Raw genomic sequence first — 18,487 nt, 5'->3', positions numbered from 1 at the left:
CTAGGAATACTAGGACAAAAATCCCAAAGAGTTGCTAACCTTAAGGAGATTATTTACACTGACATGAAACATATAGATATGCATATAGATAAGTAAATATAAAATAGAGAAGTCAACATCAAATAATATGGTGGTGGCGGGGGAAAGGAACAATAAGGTTGATGGTGGCTCAGTCTCAACATTCCTCTTCTGACCTTCCCTATTCCTGTCAAGGATGCTTCCATTTTTTACATCACCCAAATTCGCAATTTCAGTATCATTCTTATTCTTATTCTCATTCAACCCACCTAACCAAACAATTGACAAATCTTGTCACTATTTACATACTATCTTTCCAACATATCCCTTTCTCTTCACTCACATAGTTGGTATCTTAGTCATAATCTTCACCATATTTCTATTGCAATAACTTCCTTGGTTTCTTAAAGTATAGTCTCTTCTCACTCCAATCTATCTTTCTCATAGTTTTCAGAAATTCCCTGCTTAACAAACTCCAGTGGTTTTCTATTGGCTCTATAGAATTATATTTGATTTGCCATTTAAAGCCTTTTACAATCTGTTTTTAACCTACCTACCTGGATCTAATACATATTAGTCTCTTTCCCATTCTTTATAATCTAGTTTAACTGTCCTTTTTATTATCCATAATGTAGCAACATTCCACTTCCTGCTTACTTGTCTTTGAGGTGGTTGTCTGTTCCCCATTCCTGGAATGTACTTCCTCCTCTATTAGGTTTTTTTTTTTTTTTTTAAGTCTCAGCTCAAAAGCCACCTTCCACAGGAGGGTTTTCCTTATCAACCCACCTCTAGAATCTTCCATATATTGCCTCAAATCATCCTATATTTGCTCTTTGTATATCTTTTTTTTTTTTTTTTTTTTTTTTTTTTTTTTTGTGTGTGTTCAGTCAAATAAAATAATTTATTTTTCAGAACCCATACATGAGGATTTTCTTTTCTTTTTTTTTTTTAAATTTTTTTTATTATATATATATATATATATATTTTATAATATTATCCCTTGTATTCATTTTTCCAAATTACCCCCCCTCCCTCTATTCCCTCCCCCCGATGACAGGCAATCCCATACATTTTACATGTGTTACAATATAGTCTAGGTACAATACATGTGTGTGAATATCATTTTCTTGTTGCACAATAAACATTAGAATCCGAAGGTACATGCAACCTGGGCAGACAGATATTAGTGCTAACAATTTACATTCACTTCCCAGTGTTTCTTCTCTGGGTGTAGCTACCTCTGTCCATCATTGATCAACTGGAAGTGAGTTGGATCTTCTTTATGTTGAAGATTTCCACTTCCATCAGAATACATCCTCATACAGTATTGTTGTTGAAGTGTACAGTGATCTTCTGGTTCTGCTCATTTCACTCAGCATCAGTTGATTTAAGTCTCTCCAGGCCTCTCTGTATTCCTCCTGCTGGTCATTTCTTACAGAGCAATAATATTCCATAACCTTCATATACCACAATTTACCCAACCATTCTCCAACTGATGGACATCCATTCATCTTCCAGTTTCTAGCTACAACAAAAAGAGCTGCCACAAACATTTTGGCACATATATGTCTCTTTCCGCTCTTTAGTATTTCTTTGGGATATAATCCCAGTAGTAGCGCTGCTGGGTCAAAGGGTATGCACAGTTTGATAACTTTTTGGGCATAATTCCAGATTGCTCTCCAGAATGGCTGGATTCTTTCGCAACTCCACCAGCAATGTATTAGTGTCCCAATTTCCCCACATCCCCTCCAACATTTATCATTATTTGTTCCTGTCATCTTAGCCAATCTGACAGGTGTGTAGTGGTATCTCAGAGTGGTCTTAATTTGCATTTCTCTGATCAGTAGTGATTTGGAACACTCTTTCATGTGAGTGGATATAGTTTCAATTTCTTCCTCTGAGAATTGTCTGTTCATATCCTTTGACCATTTATCAATTGGAGAATGGTTCGGTTTCTTATAAATTATGGTCAGTTCTCTATATATTTTGGAAATGAGCCCTTTGTCAGAACCTTTGTTTTTAAAAATATTTTCCCAATTTGTTACTTCCCTTCTAATCTTGTTTGCATTAGTATTATTTGTACAGAAACTTTTTAGTTTGATGTAATCAAAATCTTCTATTTTGTGATCAATAATGATCTCTAGTTCTCCTCTGGTCATAAATTTCTTCCTCCTCCACAAGTCTGAGAGGTAGACTATCCTCTGTTCCTCTAATCTATTTATTATCTCCCTCTTTATGCCTAAATCATGGATCCATTTTGATCTTATCTTGGTATATGGTGTTAAGTGTGGATCCATATCTAATTTCTGCCATACTAATTTCCAGTTTTCCCAACAGTTTTTTCCGAATAATGAATTTTTATCCCTAATGTTGGAATCTTTGGGTTTGTCAAAGATTAGATTGCTATAGATGTACCCTTTTTTGTCCTTTGTATCTAATCTGTTCCACTGATCTGCCGGTCTATTTCTTAGCCAATACCAAATGGTTTTGGTGACTGCTGCTATATAATATAGCTTTAGATCAGGTACACTTAGACCACCTTCCTCTGAGTTTTTTTTTCATTAGTTCCCTTGCAATTCTCGACCTTTTATTCTTCCATATGAATTTTGTTGTTATTTTTTCTAGGTCATTGAAATAGTTTCTTGGGAGTCTGATTGGTATAGCACTAAATAAATAGATTAGTTTGGGGAGTATTGTCATCTTTATTATATTCGCTCGGCCTATCCAAGAGCATTGAATGTCTTTCCAATTATTTAAATCTGATTTTATTTTTGTGGCAAGTGTTTTGTAATTTTTCTCATATAATTCCTGACTTTTCTTTGGTAGATGGATTCCCAAATATTTTATACTCTCAACATTTGTTTGGAATGGAATTTCTCTTTGTATCTCTTGCTGTTGCATTTTGTTAGTGATATATAAAAATGCCGAGGATTTATGTGGATTTATTTTGTATCCTGCCACTTTGCTGAAATTTTGAATTATTTCTAGTAGCTTTTTAGCAGAGTCTTTGGGGTTCTCTAAGTATACCATCATGTCATCTGCAAAAAGTGATAGTTTAATTTCCTCATTTCCTACTCTAATTCCTTGAATCTCTTTCTTGGCTCTTATTGCCGAGGCTAGCGTTTCTAGTACTATATTGAATAGTAATGGTGATAGTGGGCAACCTTGTTTCACTCCTGATCTTACTGGGAAAGGTTGCAGTTTATTTCTATTGCATATTATGCTTACTGAAGGTCTTAAATATATGCTCCTGATTATTCTAAGCTCTTTGTATATCTTATGCATTCCTGCATGATTATGTGCTCTCTCTTCTGATGCAATATATAAGATCTTTAAAGACAGGGAATATTTTACTTTTGTTTATATCACCAGAGCTTAGCATGACACTTATTTCATGGTAGGTGTGTAGAGGAATATTGATTGATGTGACTAAGCCTTGTAGGGAATGATTCCTAAGAGGTGAAGTTAGAAGGGAGAGAATTCCAGGTAAGGGGTACTCTTGGCACAAAGTAGGAATGTTGTGTTTGGAGAACAGAAAATAGGCCAGTTTGATTGAAATGTACCACTCATGAGGAGTAATGTGAAATCCATCAGATAAGGTTGTGAAGCACTTTAGTACTGAACAGATGAACTTGTATTTTGTCCTAGAGAAAATAAGTAGTCAATGAAGCTTCTTGAACAGGTAGGTGACATAATATGACCTGAGTTTTGGGAATATGAATTTGATCTTGACCATTTATTCTACCCAAAGGAGCTAAGATGTCTTAGAAAGAACCTGGTTAATTCACTTCAAATGAGAATAACAAAAAAGAAAATGCTTCAGTGGTGGGAAGGGATTAATGAGGAAGATTTGAAGGGATAGGAAATACAAGGCAGGAAGGGCAATTGGTTGCATGTGGTTGCTTTTTGTTCGTTTATTTGTTTTTACAGGTACACAGCAGCTCACAAACAGAGCTACTTAAGACCAATAGGTAGGGTTAAGATTCTCTTTAAATCATGATGAATTCCACTCAGAAGTAGATTTACAATATGCCTTATGGGACTATTAATACATATAACAGTAAGTGCCACAAGGGGAGGGGCAGGGAACAGATCACTGGAGTAATTATTCTCTTTTCTAGTAAGACCCAAATTTATTGTTGTTGGGATGCTCCATGATGCTGAGTGGAAGTGGGGGTCAGGTATCAATGGTGGTGGTGGTGGAGGGGAGGATATCATATAAGGATTATACCTCTATGATTTTTGTGGCTGCCTTTGTCACTTCTTTTCACTAAAATCAAAAGTAAGACCAATCCAAGGCAGAGTATACTAACAAGTTACACTTTGCCCTTGATTCTTCCTTATCTTAGCTTTCATGGAATCCTTCCTTTATTCTTTTTTTCCCCAAGTCCATGACAAAGTGCTGACTCTAATCCAGAAGTTAAAAACATTAAGAAGTACCCAGCATGGTATTGTGAACTCAGTTCTGGTTTTGGAATTCGAGTATGTGGCATCAAATCAAAGTTCTTCTATGTTTACTACCTGTGTAGCCTTCAGTTATTTTGCAAATGAAATTTGATTAGATATTTTAGTCCTAAATCCCATGACTTTAAAGTATGATTTATCTTCTTGGAACAATGTACATTTTAATAGAAGAATCTTTTTTTCCTCTTTTCAATTAAAGTATTTTTTAAATTAAAATTCAATTTTTTTCAGCCCAAGATATTTCTCTCTTCTATTCCAAACTCTTTCCACTTCAATCCATCTTTCTCACAGTTGTCAGAATTTTCCTGTTTAATAAACTCCAGTGATTCATCTCTGTAGTACTATAAATTTATTTGCCATTTAAATCCTTTACAACTGCCTCCAACCTATCTATCCAGATTTAATATATATTAGTCTCTTTCCCATTCTTTATAATCCAGTTTAACTGTCCTCATTATTACCCTTAATGCTATATCACTTCAATTCCTGCTACCCTGTCTTTGCATTGGTTGTCAGAATCTTCCCTTAAATCTTGCCCTATCCATTGAGGCAGCAAGAAATATAAAATTTATTACATATATGAAGCCATGCAAAATGAATTTCTGCATTACTAGCCTTTTGGGAAAATAAAGAGAAAGAAAGAGAAAAACATATGCTTTAATCTTCACTTTGAGTCCATTAGTTTTCTATCTGAAAGCAAAAGCTATTTTTCATCAATCAGTTCTTTGGAACTGTGGTTGTCACTATGTTGATTAGAATTACTAAGTCTTTCACAGTTGATGATTTTTTATAATGTTTTTATTGCTGTATACAATGTTCTCCTGGTTCTGCTCGCTTCATTTCACATCAGTTCATACAAGTTTTCCTAGCTCTTTCTGAAACCATCCCCTCCATAATTTCTTATAGCGTAATAGTGTATTATCAATTTAGATAACATATTCTGTTCTTTCATTTTTCAATTGATTGGCATACCCTCAATTTCCAATTCTTTACCATTATAAAAAGAGCTGCTCTAATTTTTTTTCTATTGGCTCTGTAGAGGGATTCATTTTTCTTTTATCTCTTTGAAGTATAGACCTAGTAGTAGTAATATTTTTGGGTCAAGTGTATGCATAGTTTAGTTACTTTTTGGTTATAGCTTTCAATTGCTTTTCAGAATTATTTGACTGATTCACAACTTTACCAGTAGTACAATAGTGTTCCTATATTCCCACATTCTCTCTAGCATTTGTCATTTTTCTTTTCTGACATTTTAGAAATTTGATGGGATAAGGTGGTACCACAAAGTTGTTTTAATTTGTATTTCTCCAATTATTAGAGATTTAGAGCATTAAAAATGTTGATAGTTTCCTCCAAAATCTGTTCACTTACTTTGATCATTTATCAATAAAATGGCTCTTATTTTGGTAAATTTGACTCAAGTCCTCTCTATGATGGAAAAGAAAGTATTTTTATTAGGAAACTTGCAACAGAGATTCCCCATCCCAACTGTTTTTTGGTTTTCTTTGAATTTTAGCTGCATTTGGTTTCATTTGTGCAAAAAATTTTAAACTTTATCTAATTAAAATTGATTTTACCTTCTGTGAATCTCTGTATCTTGTTTGGTTTTGAACTCTTCTATCCAAAGATCTGTCAGGTAATTTCTTTTATGCTCCACTTACTTGCCTATAATATCATTTATTATGTCTAATTCATGTACCCATTTTGAGTTTCTGATCGTATATACTATAAGATGTTGTTCTAAGCTCAATTTCTGTCTGAATACTTTTTAATGTTTTCAGAGGTTTTTTCTTCATTATCTGGAATCTCTGAGTTTATCAAACAGTAGGTTTCTAAACTCATTTACTTCCATCTTTACTGTCTGTCTAATCTATTCTATTGAGCAACCATTCTATTTTTTATCAAGAGCCAAATTGTTTTGATGATTAGAATTTAGAATTTAGAATAGTCTGAAACATGGAATTGCTAGATATCCTTTCTTATTGAAATGAAATCTTTCAAATATACTACATAGGTTGATTTTTGTTGTTTTTGCTCCATGACCACTTTATTGATCTCTTCTTTCTCTTTTTTGATGATGTATGTTTTTAGAAATATAAAATTTTTCTAATAACTACTTTGGCTGTATCTCATGATTGTCAGTGTCTTTAAAGACATTAACTACTGTTTTGTTTTCCTTTTGATCCAACGATTCTTTAAGATTAAGTTATTTAGTTTTCAGTTAAATTTTAATTTCTTCTTGCTGGAACTCCTGTCTTCCCAGAAATCAACCGTAGTCAGGCTAATCAAAAGTCTTTATTCTTGGTCTCTTGAGCTTGAAGTCAAGGGATTAGATCTAGTAATCTCCAAACCTACTTCCTCTCTCTCCACCGCCAGGAGAATGCCTCAATTTCCTCCTCCTATTCCACCCACACGTCACTTCCCATTCTTTGTCCCACCAATCAAGTCAGCACAGAACAGCTGGGGAGGGTCAACCTTCAATCATGTTAAAGGAGAACTGTCCAATTGGCAATTAGTCTCACGTGCTTCATTATCCAAGTACATTTGCTCAGTTCTAGCCCTTTACATCTTCTATTGTTTTTTTTTTTTTTTTTTTTTACTGAATATAATTTCTATTGCATTGTAATCAGCAAAAGATGTACTTAATATTTCCTATTTTTTGGATGTTTATAAGTTTTTTCTCCTGATAATGATTATTTTTTGTAAAATTGATCCACAGTAGAATATATATTCCTTTTTATTCCTATTCAATATTCTTCTAGCCAACTTTACTTTCCTAAAATTTTATTTTGATTCTTAATTTTTTTTGTGTTTACTTTTGTTACATTTTTCTAGATTTAAGGGCTATTTTGAAGTCCCTTCCTATTATAGTTTTACCATCTCTTTCTATAACTTGTTTAACTTTTCTTTCAAGTATTTAGACATAAAACAATTTGTTTCATAATGCTACATATTGATATTAATTTATTATCTATGGCACCTTTCAGCATAATGGCATTTTCTTGATTATCTTTTTTAATAAAAAATTATTTTGTAGCTATCTAGTGTAAAATCATGATTTTTGCTATGCCAACTTTTTAAACTTTAATTGAAGCATAAAAATTTTGCTTCAGGCCTTATTTTGATGATGTATGAGTTTTTTATGTTTCAATTGTGTTTCTTGTAAACAATATATAATTATGTTTTCTTTCTCTAATACATTCTGCTGTCCTTTTCCATTTTTACAGATTTCTCTAGATGTACTATTGGGGGACAATGCTAGTACTAAAGAATAGTACAAGGCATCTCCAATGGGATGGAACACCATTATGTAAATAAATGTTCTTGCTTCTGCCGGTGGTAGGTGGACAAACCTGTCTGTTCAGAGATTGCCTGAAGACTATAAAACTGGACCTGGTTCAGGGGGTTACTGCATTCCCTCTTACTCACTTGCTAACTTCTATTGATTTCAGAATGGGTGGGGGGATGTGGGGCATCAGAATGGCTATGGTGTTGCTGAGTGTGGGGCAAGTTCCGATTTGCACCTTCCAGGTTCAAAATAATCTCACCTTGATGCCAGACTTGAATATCTCTCAGGTAACAACTCTCAAAGGGCCCTTTCTGAAGGCATCACATATGTCTTTGGTGATAAGGGCGAAACAATTCTAGTTAGTGGATTGTGGGCTGAGGGTGGGATGATGGACTTCCTAATATCCCCAAGGACCTCATTCCTAGTGGGCAGGATACTGGTATTTGATTCCTAAAGCTTCTGTTTAAGCAGGCCCTTTACATCTTCAATAACTCAATAATTTCAAGCACTTAATAATTTTCAGTGGGAAGGAAAAAAAATGGAAGCTGATGGGAATGTTCTCATAGGATTAATGAAAGAAAAACTGAGTTTGAGATTCATGGTAATCAGGGAGGATTTTAATATTTAATGAATGTTAACAAGTATTCTATCCAGAAACAATTTGACTATGATTCAGCTTAATTTCAACAAATAGTAATTCAGTGCCTACTATGGACAAAGCATTATGCTAAGAACATTGATTCAAAGACAGAAACAGAATTAATTATTCCCACAGGATTTTACATTCTACTGGGGAAATCAACATGCAAGCAGACAAAATGCTAATTTTTTTTTTGAGGGAGAAAGCACTAATAATCCAGGAGACTGTGAGAGGTCTTATGCAATAAGTAGAACCCAATCTATACTTTGAAGAAAGTTAAAGAAACTGAGAGGCAGACATGAGAACAAGATTGCTTTCAGATACTAGGCATAGGGATGGAAGAAGGAATACCATATATGGAGCATAACCAAGAGGTCAGTTTTCCTAGAATGGAGAATTTGTGAAGGGGTGTAATAAGAAATGAGATTGGAAAGGGAGGTGGGAATTAGTTGTAGAAAGCTCTAAATGCTAAGCTAATGATTTTGGATTTTGGATTAGGAAGCCATCAAAGACATGTGAAAGGGAAGTCATCTGGTTGAATATATGTTTTAGAAATACCAATTTGGAAGTTCTGTGGAGAATTAGAGAAGAGAGAGCGTGGATCAAGAAAACCAATTAGGGGGCATTTGTGATAGTTTAGATGGGAGATATCAGGGTTTGCACTAGAATAGAGGTTATATAAGAGGAAAGAAAGAAATAGATGAGTAAGATGTCTTTAGAATATTAAAAATGGTAATTAATAAAACATGGGGTGGTGAAGTAGAAGTAAGAGTGGTCATATAGTAGGTCTTCCCTAAAGGCACATAGGAGATTGGTGCCATTTAGGAATCCTTTTACCCAGAACCCACTAGGAATGGGGGTGGAGGGGTACTCAGCTTAATTACTTAAAATTCCAGAAAGTAAACTTGTTTTTATTTCTCTAAAGTCTTTTTATTCTCCCTTAACTTTGTTGCATGTAGAACTCTGGTTCAAGGATCCTGAAATTATGGATCTATTATTCATCCTTTTCTCTCAAAGGTACCATCATTTCTCTCCTTGTAGAAGCACTTCAGTGACTTTGAGGCAACTGCATACAGATAGATGACCTTCTGAAGTTCAAAAAATATTTTAAGCCAGAATTCTGGATTTTTCTTTTGAAGAAAGAAGTTCCATTCAAGCTGAGATAGCTATTCCTTGATCTTAACATTCCAGGCCATAAAATTTTGTATAGTAGAAAAGAACACAGGCTCTGTAGTAAGAAAACCTTAGTTCAAATCCTACCCTGATGTACAATCTAGTATAACTATCTGTGTGACTTTTGGCAAGTTAACTAGCCAAAATGTGTCTTTTTAATTCATCTGGAAAGTAAGGAGATTGAATTAAGTTCTTATCCAATTCTATGATCCTCCATGGCCTCTAAGTCTCTTTCTTATGATCCTATGACTTTTCCCTTCCATACATTACCTTAAGCTAAACTCTTTCCTCTGGAATCTATTTGGTCCTCATTGTTGCCTCTTAGGATCCTTTTCTTTTGTTAAGGCTCAATTCAGAAATCACTTTGCCCATAGAAATTTCCCTGATTCATCCATCCCAGTTGCTAGCACTCTCTCCTTGCTCAAATCATCTTATATTTGACTATGTAGAATATTTAGTGCCAGGGACTTTTGTTTTTGTCTTTGTAACCCCAATTCTGAGCACTGTATTTTGCATATGATTGGCACTTAATATCTGTTTATCTGTGGAATTGAGTTGAATGAAGACTGTTAATTTAACCTGAGAGTAAAATAGCTGATTAGGGTGACTTTCTCTAGGCTAAAGGGCACTGGAATTTCATTAGTTTGGCCACGAATGAAAAACTGTCAGAAGAGGACAAGCAAGATATCAAAATGTCTTTGACAGTATTCTCCCCTTTTGCCAATGGGAGTGTGAACGTGCAGACTACCACTGTTACGTAAGTACTATCACCCCCACTTTCTCTGATTTCCCCCTTCTTCTAAGCCTTAGATTGACCTCATGTAAAAGACTAGGAACATTTTGGCTTAAACGAATTGCATTAAGAAGGCTTCTTACTCAAACTCTTAGGTTCTGCATGATTCTTTAGATTATCTCTAGATAATCTTAGGGAGAAAAACCATTTACTTCTGAATCCTGGGGCCTGGGCCAGTGAGGAAGAACAGATTACCATCAAAGCAAGGATGTATAATTCAAGGATCACTTGGGAAGTAGATCTGGGAAGAGGCCTTTGGGTATCACCCTAAGCAAGTAAGGTTTGAAAATTATATTGACTGGATAGAACTTCTTTTTGAGCCTCTGAGCTTTCACTATTCTTATTTAAGAACTGATAACATAAAATAGATGCCTGAATACTATGGACAGTAGAACTTGATAAAGCATTAAAACTGCACATTTAGGAAAACAATCCAATATTGAAGACTCTCTAGTCTAGCAAGCTGCTGAAATTTAGTCCTAGCATTGCTGAAATAATATCTCCTTCTCCCTCTGTCCCCACCCCAGGATTTACATGGTTTACCCAGGGACTATTAGGACCTTAAATTTTACCATTAGCTCTTTTTTTTTTTTCCTCCCAATTAAGCATTGCTTTCTCTTTAGACATTTCGTTGAGAATTTGTTCTTTAAATGGTAGAGGACATAAACAGAGGACCCCCAAATCTGAGGTTTGGGAGTGCAGAACAGCATATAATTAGATAATGAAAAGGCCCTGAAAGGATTAGAGTTAGAATGTGACTTAGCTATGGCATTGATAATTACTTCCCTACATTCATATTGGCTACCACTTATGAGGCACTTTGAAGTTCACAAAAAACTTTAATATAGACATTATCTCATTTGTTCTTCAGAGTTCTGTGAAGTATGTGCTACACTAGTCCCCATTTTGTAAATAGATAAAACTGAATTTCAGAGAAGTTAGATGACTTGCCCATGGCCACACAGCCAGTAAGCATCAGACCCAGAACTAAAATGGTATCTTTTGGTTTCAAATTCTCCACTGTTCTCACTGCTGCCCTGGGAAGGGGTATGCAGAAGTAACAGTGATATATAATCCTGTGATCCCATAACTTGTTGCCAACAAAACTATCAGTGGTTTCATAGAACTCATTTTGGATTGCTTTTGTAATAACCGAGTTGCTTAAGAACTTCAACTTTCAAATTTTCTTACAATAAGTAACCATAAGACATTTCTGCTTTTCTGTGCCCAGTATGATGATACTTTCTGACTTCCTAGATTAATTTTAGTTTTTCTTAGGTCATCCTTAACTGCCTGTCCTTTCCCCTTTCCCTTGCATTAATGACCACAAGATTCTTCAGTTTAGATATTTAGGAAAGTCCAGGCATGCTGATGTATTCTACAGCCCAGATATACTTCTGTTCTTTTTTTTTTTTTTTCAGGTGTATGTATTTATTGAAACAGTTTTGAGCTTTTCAGAAGATGTCTTCCCTAATTGATCAGTTTGTGATTTTAGCAATTCTATTTGCCAATCAGAAAAGATTTGCCAATCCCTCAGAGGCTCCTAAATTTTGTTCTATAGGAATTACATTTGTTCCCTAAAATTACATTTATTCCACAGAATTACAGTATAGGCTGACTAAGTATCCTAGAGGGACTGGGAAATTACTTCTCTGAAACACACAGAGAAAAAAATTACTCCATGACTTAAGGGCATGACATCTTGTTCCCTCCTGGGCCTCTCCTGTGGCCCTGACAAAGGCAGGAGGGACCCATGTGTGAACAAGGTGTCACATAAGACTATCTTCAAGGACACAGAATGATGAAGCTTTTCTCTTTCCCTGGCACAGAACTAGTGCTTTCTGAACTGGAAATCATATGAGGACAGAAAGTCCAGAAGAATTTGATTTTCATGAACTAAACTATGGCAACTGTGAGGGCTAAGCGATAGGGATGGAGCAAGGACTGATTTTTTTATCTGCTTGTTTTCTAAGATGAATCCAAGAAGTTCAGTACTTACTTCTCTATCCCTGATATACAGGTCAGAAGGAGTCTGTATGGAAATAAATACTACATATTCCAAGGGAAATATTTCTGAACAATACAGAAGTAATGGTAAGTGAGAGAAGAAGGAATTAAAAATGGATTTTGTTTTCTTACTATTTTCACTTATCTTACAATTCACAGGGTGATTGAGGAGTTTTTAGTTCTTTTAATGCTACAGACAGAACCATCATCCAGAAGTGCTTCATGGGAAATCTGGGATTGGTTACTGACTTCATAAAAATACCCTGGGTACAGTGAAGCTATCCACTAGGACTTGCTCTAGAGCTAAGCCGTACATGGGCAATTATTGACATGGGTGCCTTAATCTCTCTCCATATCCCAAGAAACAGAAAACACAGATTTGTATAATAGAAAAGAACACAGGCTCTGTAGTAAGAAAACCTTAGTTCAAATCCTACCCTGATGTACAATCTAGCATACAGAGAAAGGCAGATATAGATAGACATATGTAGATGTAGACATATAAGCAAATAGGGATACACACACACACAAGCACATAGAAACAGGTAATCTCTATTGTTAGGAAACAGGGCCAGCCTTAGAGCTAGGCAGAAAGTGAGGGAGTAAAAACTTCAAATATTTTCCCAAAGGCCAGAGGTTTAGAATCCCCACTACTATGCATTCCTCTAACTTTAGACATTGTTGGCTCCAAGAGCCCCTTTATAAATGGATAATACCATACCTTGAAAAAAATAGTATAGTGAATAATTAACACTTGAGTTATGAATGGCAGTTAGTCATTTGGTAAGTTCCTGAGGAGATTATAGGAAGAATAAATTTTGAGGTTATAATTTGGGATGGGATTGAGCAACATGTTCATGGACTGCTGTCCTGGCATGCAGCCACCCCTTAGTGTAATAGGTCTTTGTGGTTGAGAGTAGAGAAAGTGGGAGATTCTGAAGATTGATTTCATTTCTTTCACAGTTTATGTCTGGTTTGACCTTTTCTGTGGAAATTAGGATCAGTCATTATAAGAAAGCATTACAAGCTGCTAAGACTAAGGTTTAAGTCTTATGACTCCCACCCACTTCAGTGTCTTTTCTACACCATTGAGTTTTAGGTACTTAACTTCTTGACTGTTGCGGGTATTCTGATGTTATTTCAATGAGTTCTTTTTTTTCTTTCTTTTCAGATGGAAGCCCTTGTTATTTCATAGTAATAGACACCGATTATAAAAACTATGGCATTGTTTACATAGGAAATATTGAAAACAAGAATGACTTCCAAATCAAACTCTATGGTATGTTCCATCAAGTCATTGTTTAGTTCTGAATAAGACTCACAATACTAATAACTGGGCCTAAAGGTAAGAAGTCTTTCATCCCTTCCTTAATACTCTCTAGTTTCATCATTTGAGACCTCTGCCTTCATTCTTGCCATAAGGTCCCACCATTAAACTCTACTACTATGTCTGACTACCATGGGTTCCTTTTACCCTCAATTGTGGGTTGGAACCCATGACCAAACTGACTTTTGGCTCCAGTTACAGACCCTTGACAGGCCCCACTTTGGAGAATTAGAGCACCTATGAAGTTGTTTGCAAGGGTGTGAACTCAGAAAGTGAGTGGGGAAATTAAGGTCAAGTAGTTATAAATTTTGATCTTGCCTCTTTCTTGTAGGCAGGACTAAAGTAGTGACGGAGGAAGTCTTTAAGAAATTCCAAAAAGTTGCAAAATCCTTTGGAGTTCCAAGGAAGAACTTGATTATGCTATCCAGACCAGGCAAGTACTTAAGTTCTGTTTAGTACCAGGTTAGCAAAAGTATGTGGTGTAGCTAACAACTTGTTTCACATGTGCTTCCTCACTATCTCAGCCATCCTCTGCATATTATATATTATTTGCATGTTTTTTTAGAGGGTAAAACTCAAGTCTGGCAAAGTAAAAGCCATTGTCCAAGTGACTCCAGTTTCTTTGGAGCCTTTTTGGCTATTCTCTTGGCACACAGTGAAAAAAAAACCCAACTATCTCCAACTTCTGAGGCATTTCATCATCCTTTGGTTGTTTAATCTGATACCTCCTTAGAACCCTTCCCCCAATATTTGACACTTCTCAATTTCAATCCTATGTAAGCTTGTAACAAAGAATTAATGAAAATCAATTTTATTTCAAGAATTTAAAATCTCTTCCTTGGTTTTTAAATATAATTAGAGATTGTCTGTGATGGAACTAAGCCAGATTTGGAGATTGGGCCAAATGTTAACACTGTGTTTTTTGCTTTCTTTCTCACAGAACCTTGTAATTAAAGAAGTCAGAATGGTGAGTTTCTGCTTTGCACTCTAGTTAGGGTTTGGAGGGGTGGAAGAACCATAATGGCTACTCAAGTCATGTTTCTGATGGTTTCCTTTTCTACCTCTCTAGTTATTTATCCTTCTAAATCCTACATTATAGGATGGTGGAAGCTTAGGACCTATGAATGGTTAAGGTCTTTGAATGATTTGGGTAGCATGGTTGGTCAGGTGGAATAGAGTATGGTATTCTATTGGATCTAGACAATCTAAGGGAAAATAGAACATGGCCCCTTAGATCTGGGATTTCCTTGTGTTTGAATATCTAAAATTAATTTCTGCATGATCAGGTCAATTGCCATCCTTATGTGAACTGTGGAAATTATTTGTATTATAGTATATATGGTGCTGAGATATATTCAGCTATCGTGTAGAAATGGCCTAAGCTAGATTATATTAGAGACTTAAGTGTGATAGGGACTGAAATGTCCTCAGTCCCCCTTTTTTGTGGGGACAACACTAGAGTTGGTGAATTTGAGGCAGAGGAGAAGACATCTGCTGGGGTGTGTGTGTATGTGTGTATGTGTGTATTTGTAAATAAACTTATATAAGTGCATCTGGACATAGCCGGTAGATGATCTGGGCATTTAGGAAAAGGGGCCTCTACAATCATCCCTGCTTATAATACTTTGCATTTTCTTTATTTTCTTCAGTGGCCATGAGGGAGCACAACACAGATCGTATGGCCTTGTGTCTGGAAAAGGAGGGCTGCCAGATGGTTTTCAACATTCCTCTTTCCCATTCATGGAGAATGGTGTTCTGTTTGCTTCAAAAGTTGCAGCTTTCCATGCTAGATATAATGATTGGGATGCCCCAACCTGTACCTTTGCTTAGGGGATTTCTGAGTGCTTGGGGCATTGCTTATCAGGAACCCAAATAATTGTTTTTCCTACTCACCACTTAGCCCAATGACTGGCTAAGCCAATCATTATAATAATAAATGCTAGTTCATTGGCTCGGTTTTTTTAAATACACAGAGGAATATATACCAAAGCTTCTTTTATGCTACAGATCAAACTCCATACACTCAATATCATTAAAATGGAATTCTTTGACTATACCACTTTTAATCTCCAGTCAATCACTCATTTATTTCAAGGATTATTTATTATAAGATATAGGCAAGGAATATACTGTCATATGGGATTTGCTCTAATAGGATATGCTTCTGGAATGTTATAGCAGAGTGATTTTTTTTTAATATAAGAGTATATTATTTAGCAAGACTTCCCTTTTTTAGTTGTGTCTCTAGGACTAAGGATAAGGGGCACTACAGCAGTCACTTATTCTCACCTACTCCCTCTGATAACAAAGGTAGGGCATTTGTCAGAAAAAAAAGAAGAGCAGAAAGAGGATGAAATGGGAAAGCTCTAGGAAAGTATATCTACATCTATTATTTTTAGTACCTAAGTAGAAGTATAGATACTCTGGAGAGGCAAAAATATTTTTCCCCTTTCCATTTTTTTTCAACTCCCAAGGAAGGATTTTTATAAATACATAATAGAATCAAAAGGTGTTTTAATTGGTTAGTGGGATCTTTTCTTTTAAGTTCAATTTATGGTTAATGCTTCAATCCCCTCAGAGTATCTATACTTTAGTTCTTAATTCTAATTCAGGGCCTACAAAGAAGGGAAAACAAAGAAGGGTGTATTTATTTATTTATTATTATTTTGGTTGGGGGAATTACATTTGAATCTATGATTTCATTAATATAAGGAATTCCTCTAGTGGAAATTTTCTACTGATAGATTGATAACACCTTGGTAACTCACAGGCTTAAATAATTGTCAGGGGGCATGAAGAATTAGATGATTTGCCCTTTACCCAATAATATTTGTCACAGGCTGGGTTTTAACCCAAGTGTTCCAGCCTCCAAAACTGGTTCTTTCTCATTTGTGCCATGCTGGGTATTGTCCGTTGTTTCTTAATATTAATTTATTAGCATTGTTAACTTAATATTAATACATAATAGTAATAACTAAATACATTTATATAACACTTTACCTTTCTTAAACACAATTCCATCATGTAGGTAATATAAGTATTGCTATCTTCATTTTTCAGTTGAGGAAATTGAGCATAGATTAAGTAACTTCAGAATAATGGATTTGGGATTCAAATTCAGATCTTCAGACTACACGACCATTGCTTTTCTAACTATACCACATTCTCTCAAATGTTTTTATTTCCATAAAGGAAAAATTCATTGTTCAATCTGTTCATGATCCCAGATATTGCAAGTAGCTATGTATTATAATGGTAACAGATTTAGACGAGGGACTAGAGAATCTGTGACATTCCTCTTTGTGATGATAAAATGAATGCTTTAATTACCATGCACTTTATGTAAAATATTAACTTATCAATAGGGGCATACTGATAAAAGTTTAACAACTGGTTCTCTGGGGGAAAAATAGGCAAAACACGCTAACATTTTTGTAATCTTTTAAGGTCTAGACAATCAACAAAGCAATAAATCAAGTTTTAGTTTGTACTTTTCCATTTTTCAAGGGGTAAATATTCATAATAAGAAATTAACAATTGGCTCTATCCATCTGGTAAGAACTAAGGCCAGCACACTACTTCCAGGAAAGGGAGAGAAATCAAAATCATTGTATTACTGCTATTAAATAGTGAGTTCTTTCTTATATTTTCTTAAATATCTCTGAAACTTTAAGAAAGCTTGTAGAAATTAGGGGAATAAATCCTGCCTTGTTTTTGAAGATTTTTAAAAAATATTTTAATAGTTTTTATTTACCAGATATATGCATGGGTAATTTTACAACACTGACAATTGCCAAACCTTTTGTTCTAATTTTTCCCCTCCTTCCCCCCAAGATGGCAGGTTGACCAATACATGTTAAATATGTTAGAGTATAAATTAAATACAATATATGTATACATGTCCAAGCAGTTGTTTTACTGTACAAAAAGAATCAGACTATGAAATAGTGTACAATTAGCCTGTGAAGGAAATCCAAAATGCAGGTGAACAAAATTAGAGGGATTGGAAATTCTATGTATTGGATCATAATCATCTCCCAGAGTAATTTCGCTGGGTGTAGCTGGTTCAGTTCATTACTGCTCTATTGGAACTGATTTGGCTCATCTCATTGTTGAAAATGGCCACGTCCATCAGAATTGATCATCATATAGTATTATTGTTGAAGTATATAATGATCTCCTGGTCTTGCTCATTTCACTCAGCATCAGTTCATGTAAGTCTCTCCAGAACTTTCTGAAATTATCCTGTTGGTCATTTCTTACAGAACAATAATATTCCATAATATTCATATACCACAATTTATTCACCCATTCTCCAATTGATGGGCATCCACGTAGTTTCCAGTTTCTGGCCACTACAAAGAGGGCTGCCACAAACATTCTTGCACATACAGGTCCCTTTCCCTTCTTTAAGATCTCTTTGGGATATAAGCCCAGTAGAAACACTGCTGGATCAAAGGATATGCACAGTTTGACAACTTTTTGAACATAGTTCCAGATTGCTCTCCAGAATGGCTGGATGTGTTCACAGTTCCACCAACAATGTATCAGTGTCCCTGTTTTCCCACATCTCTTCCAACATTCTGCATTACTTTTCCTTGTCATTCTAGCCAATCTGACAGGTGTATAGTGGTATCTCAGAGATGTTTTAATTTGCATTTCTCTGATTAATAATGACTTGGACATAATGACATTTTTTCATATGGCTAGCAATAGTTTCAATTTCTTCATCTGAGAATTGTCTGTTCATATCCTTTGACCATTTATCAATTGGAA

General features: G+C 35.2%; 1 protein-coding gene across 2 annotated transcripts; it reads left to right on the top strand.

Annotated features, from left to right (window-relative positions):
* Positions 1-7,878: 7,878 nt before the first annotated feature.
* On the top strand, positions 7,879-15,767 carry LOC141557847 (lipocalin-like). 2 transcript variants are annotated; one of them, XM_074294133.1, is made up of 7 exons: positions 7,881-8,058; positions 10,202-10,341; positions 12,398-12,471; positions 13,556-13,663; positions 14,043-14,144; positions 14,652-14,678; positions 15,361-15,767. In XM_074294133.1, the coding sequence occupies exons 1-6, from the start codon at positions 7,936-7,938 to the stop codon at positions 14,663-14,665; spliced, it is 561 nt and encodes a 186-aa protein (XP_074150234.1). In that variant the 5' UTR covers positions 7,881-7,935; the 3' UTR covers positions 14,666-14,678; positions 15,361-15,767. The 2 variants fall into 2 exon arrangements, with proteins under 2 accessions (XP_074150233.1, XP_074150234.1); XM_074294132.1 differs by lacking the exon at positions 14,652-14,678 and having other exon boundaries at positions 7,879-8,058; positions 14,043-14,166.
* The last annotated feature ends 2,720 nt before the right edge of the window (positions 15,768-18,487 follow it).

Source organism: Sminthopsis crassicaudata, chromosome 2 (genome assembly GCF_048593235.1).
Source record: "Sminthopsis crassicaudata isolate SCR6 chromosome 2, ASM4859323v1, whole genome shotgun sequence".
NCBI lineage: Eukaryota > Metazoa > Chordata > Mammalia > Dasyuromorphia > Dasyuridae > Sminthopsis > Sminthopsis crassicaudata.
This window is presented reverse-complemented; position numbering and strand designations above follow the sequence as displayed.

Bases quoted from the DNA above. Each gene is read 5' to 3' on its own strand.
- LOC141557847 (XM_074294132.1), top strand. From the start codon at position 7,936: ATGGGTGGGGGGATGTGGGGCATCAGAATGGCTATGGTGTTGCTGAGT. The intron at 8,059-10,201 runs GTAACAACTCTC...GACTTTCTCTAG, and splicing joins CAGACTTGAATATCTCTCAG to GCTAAAGGGCACTGGAATTT. The intron at 14,167-15,360 runs GTACCAGGTTAG...TATTTTCTTCAG, and splicing joins AAGTACTTAAGTTCTGTTTA to TGGCCATGAGGGAGCACAAC.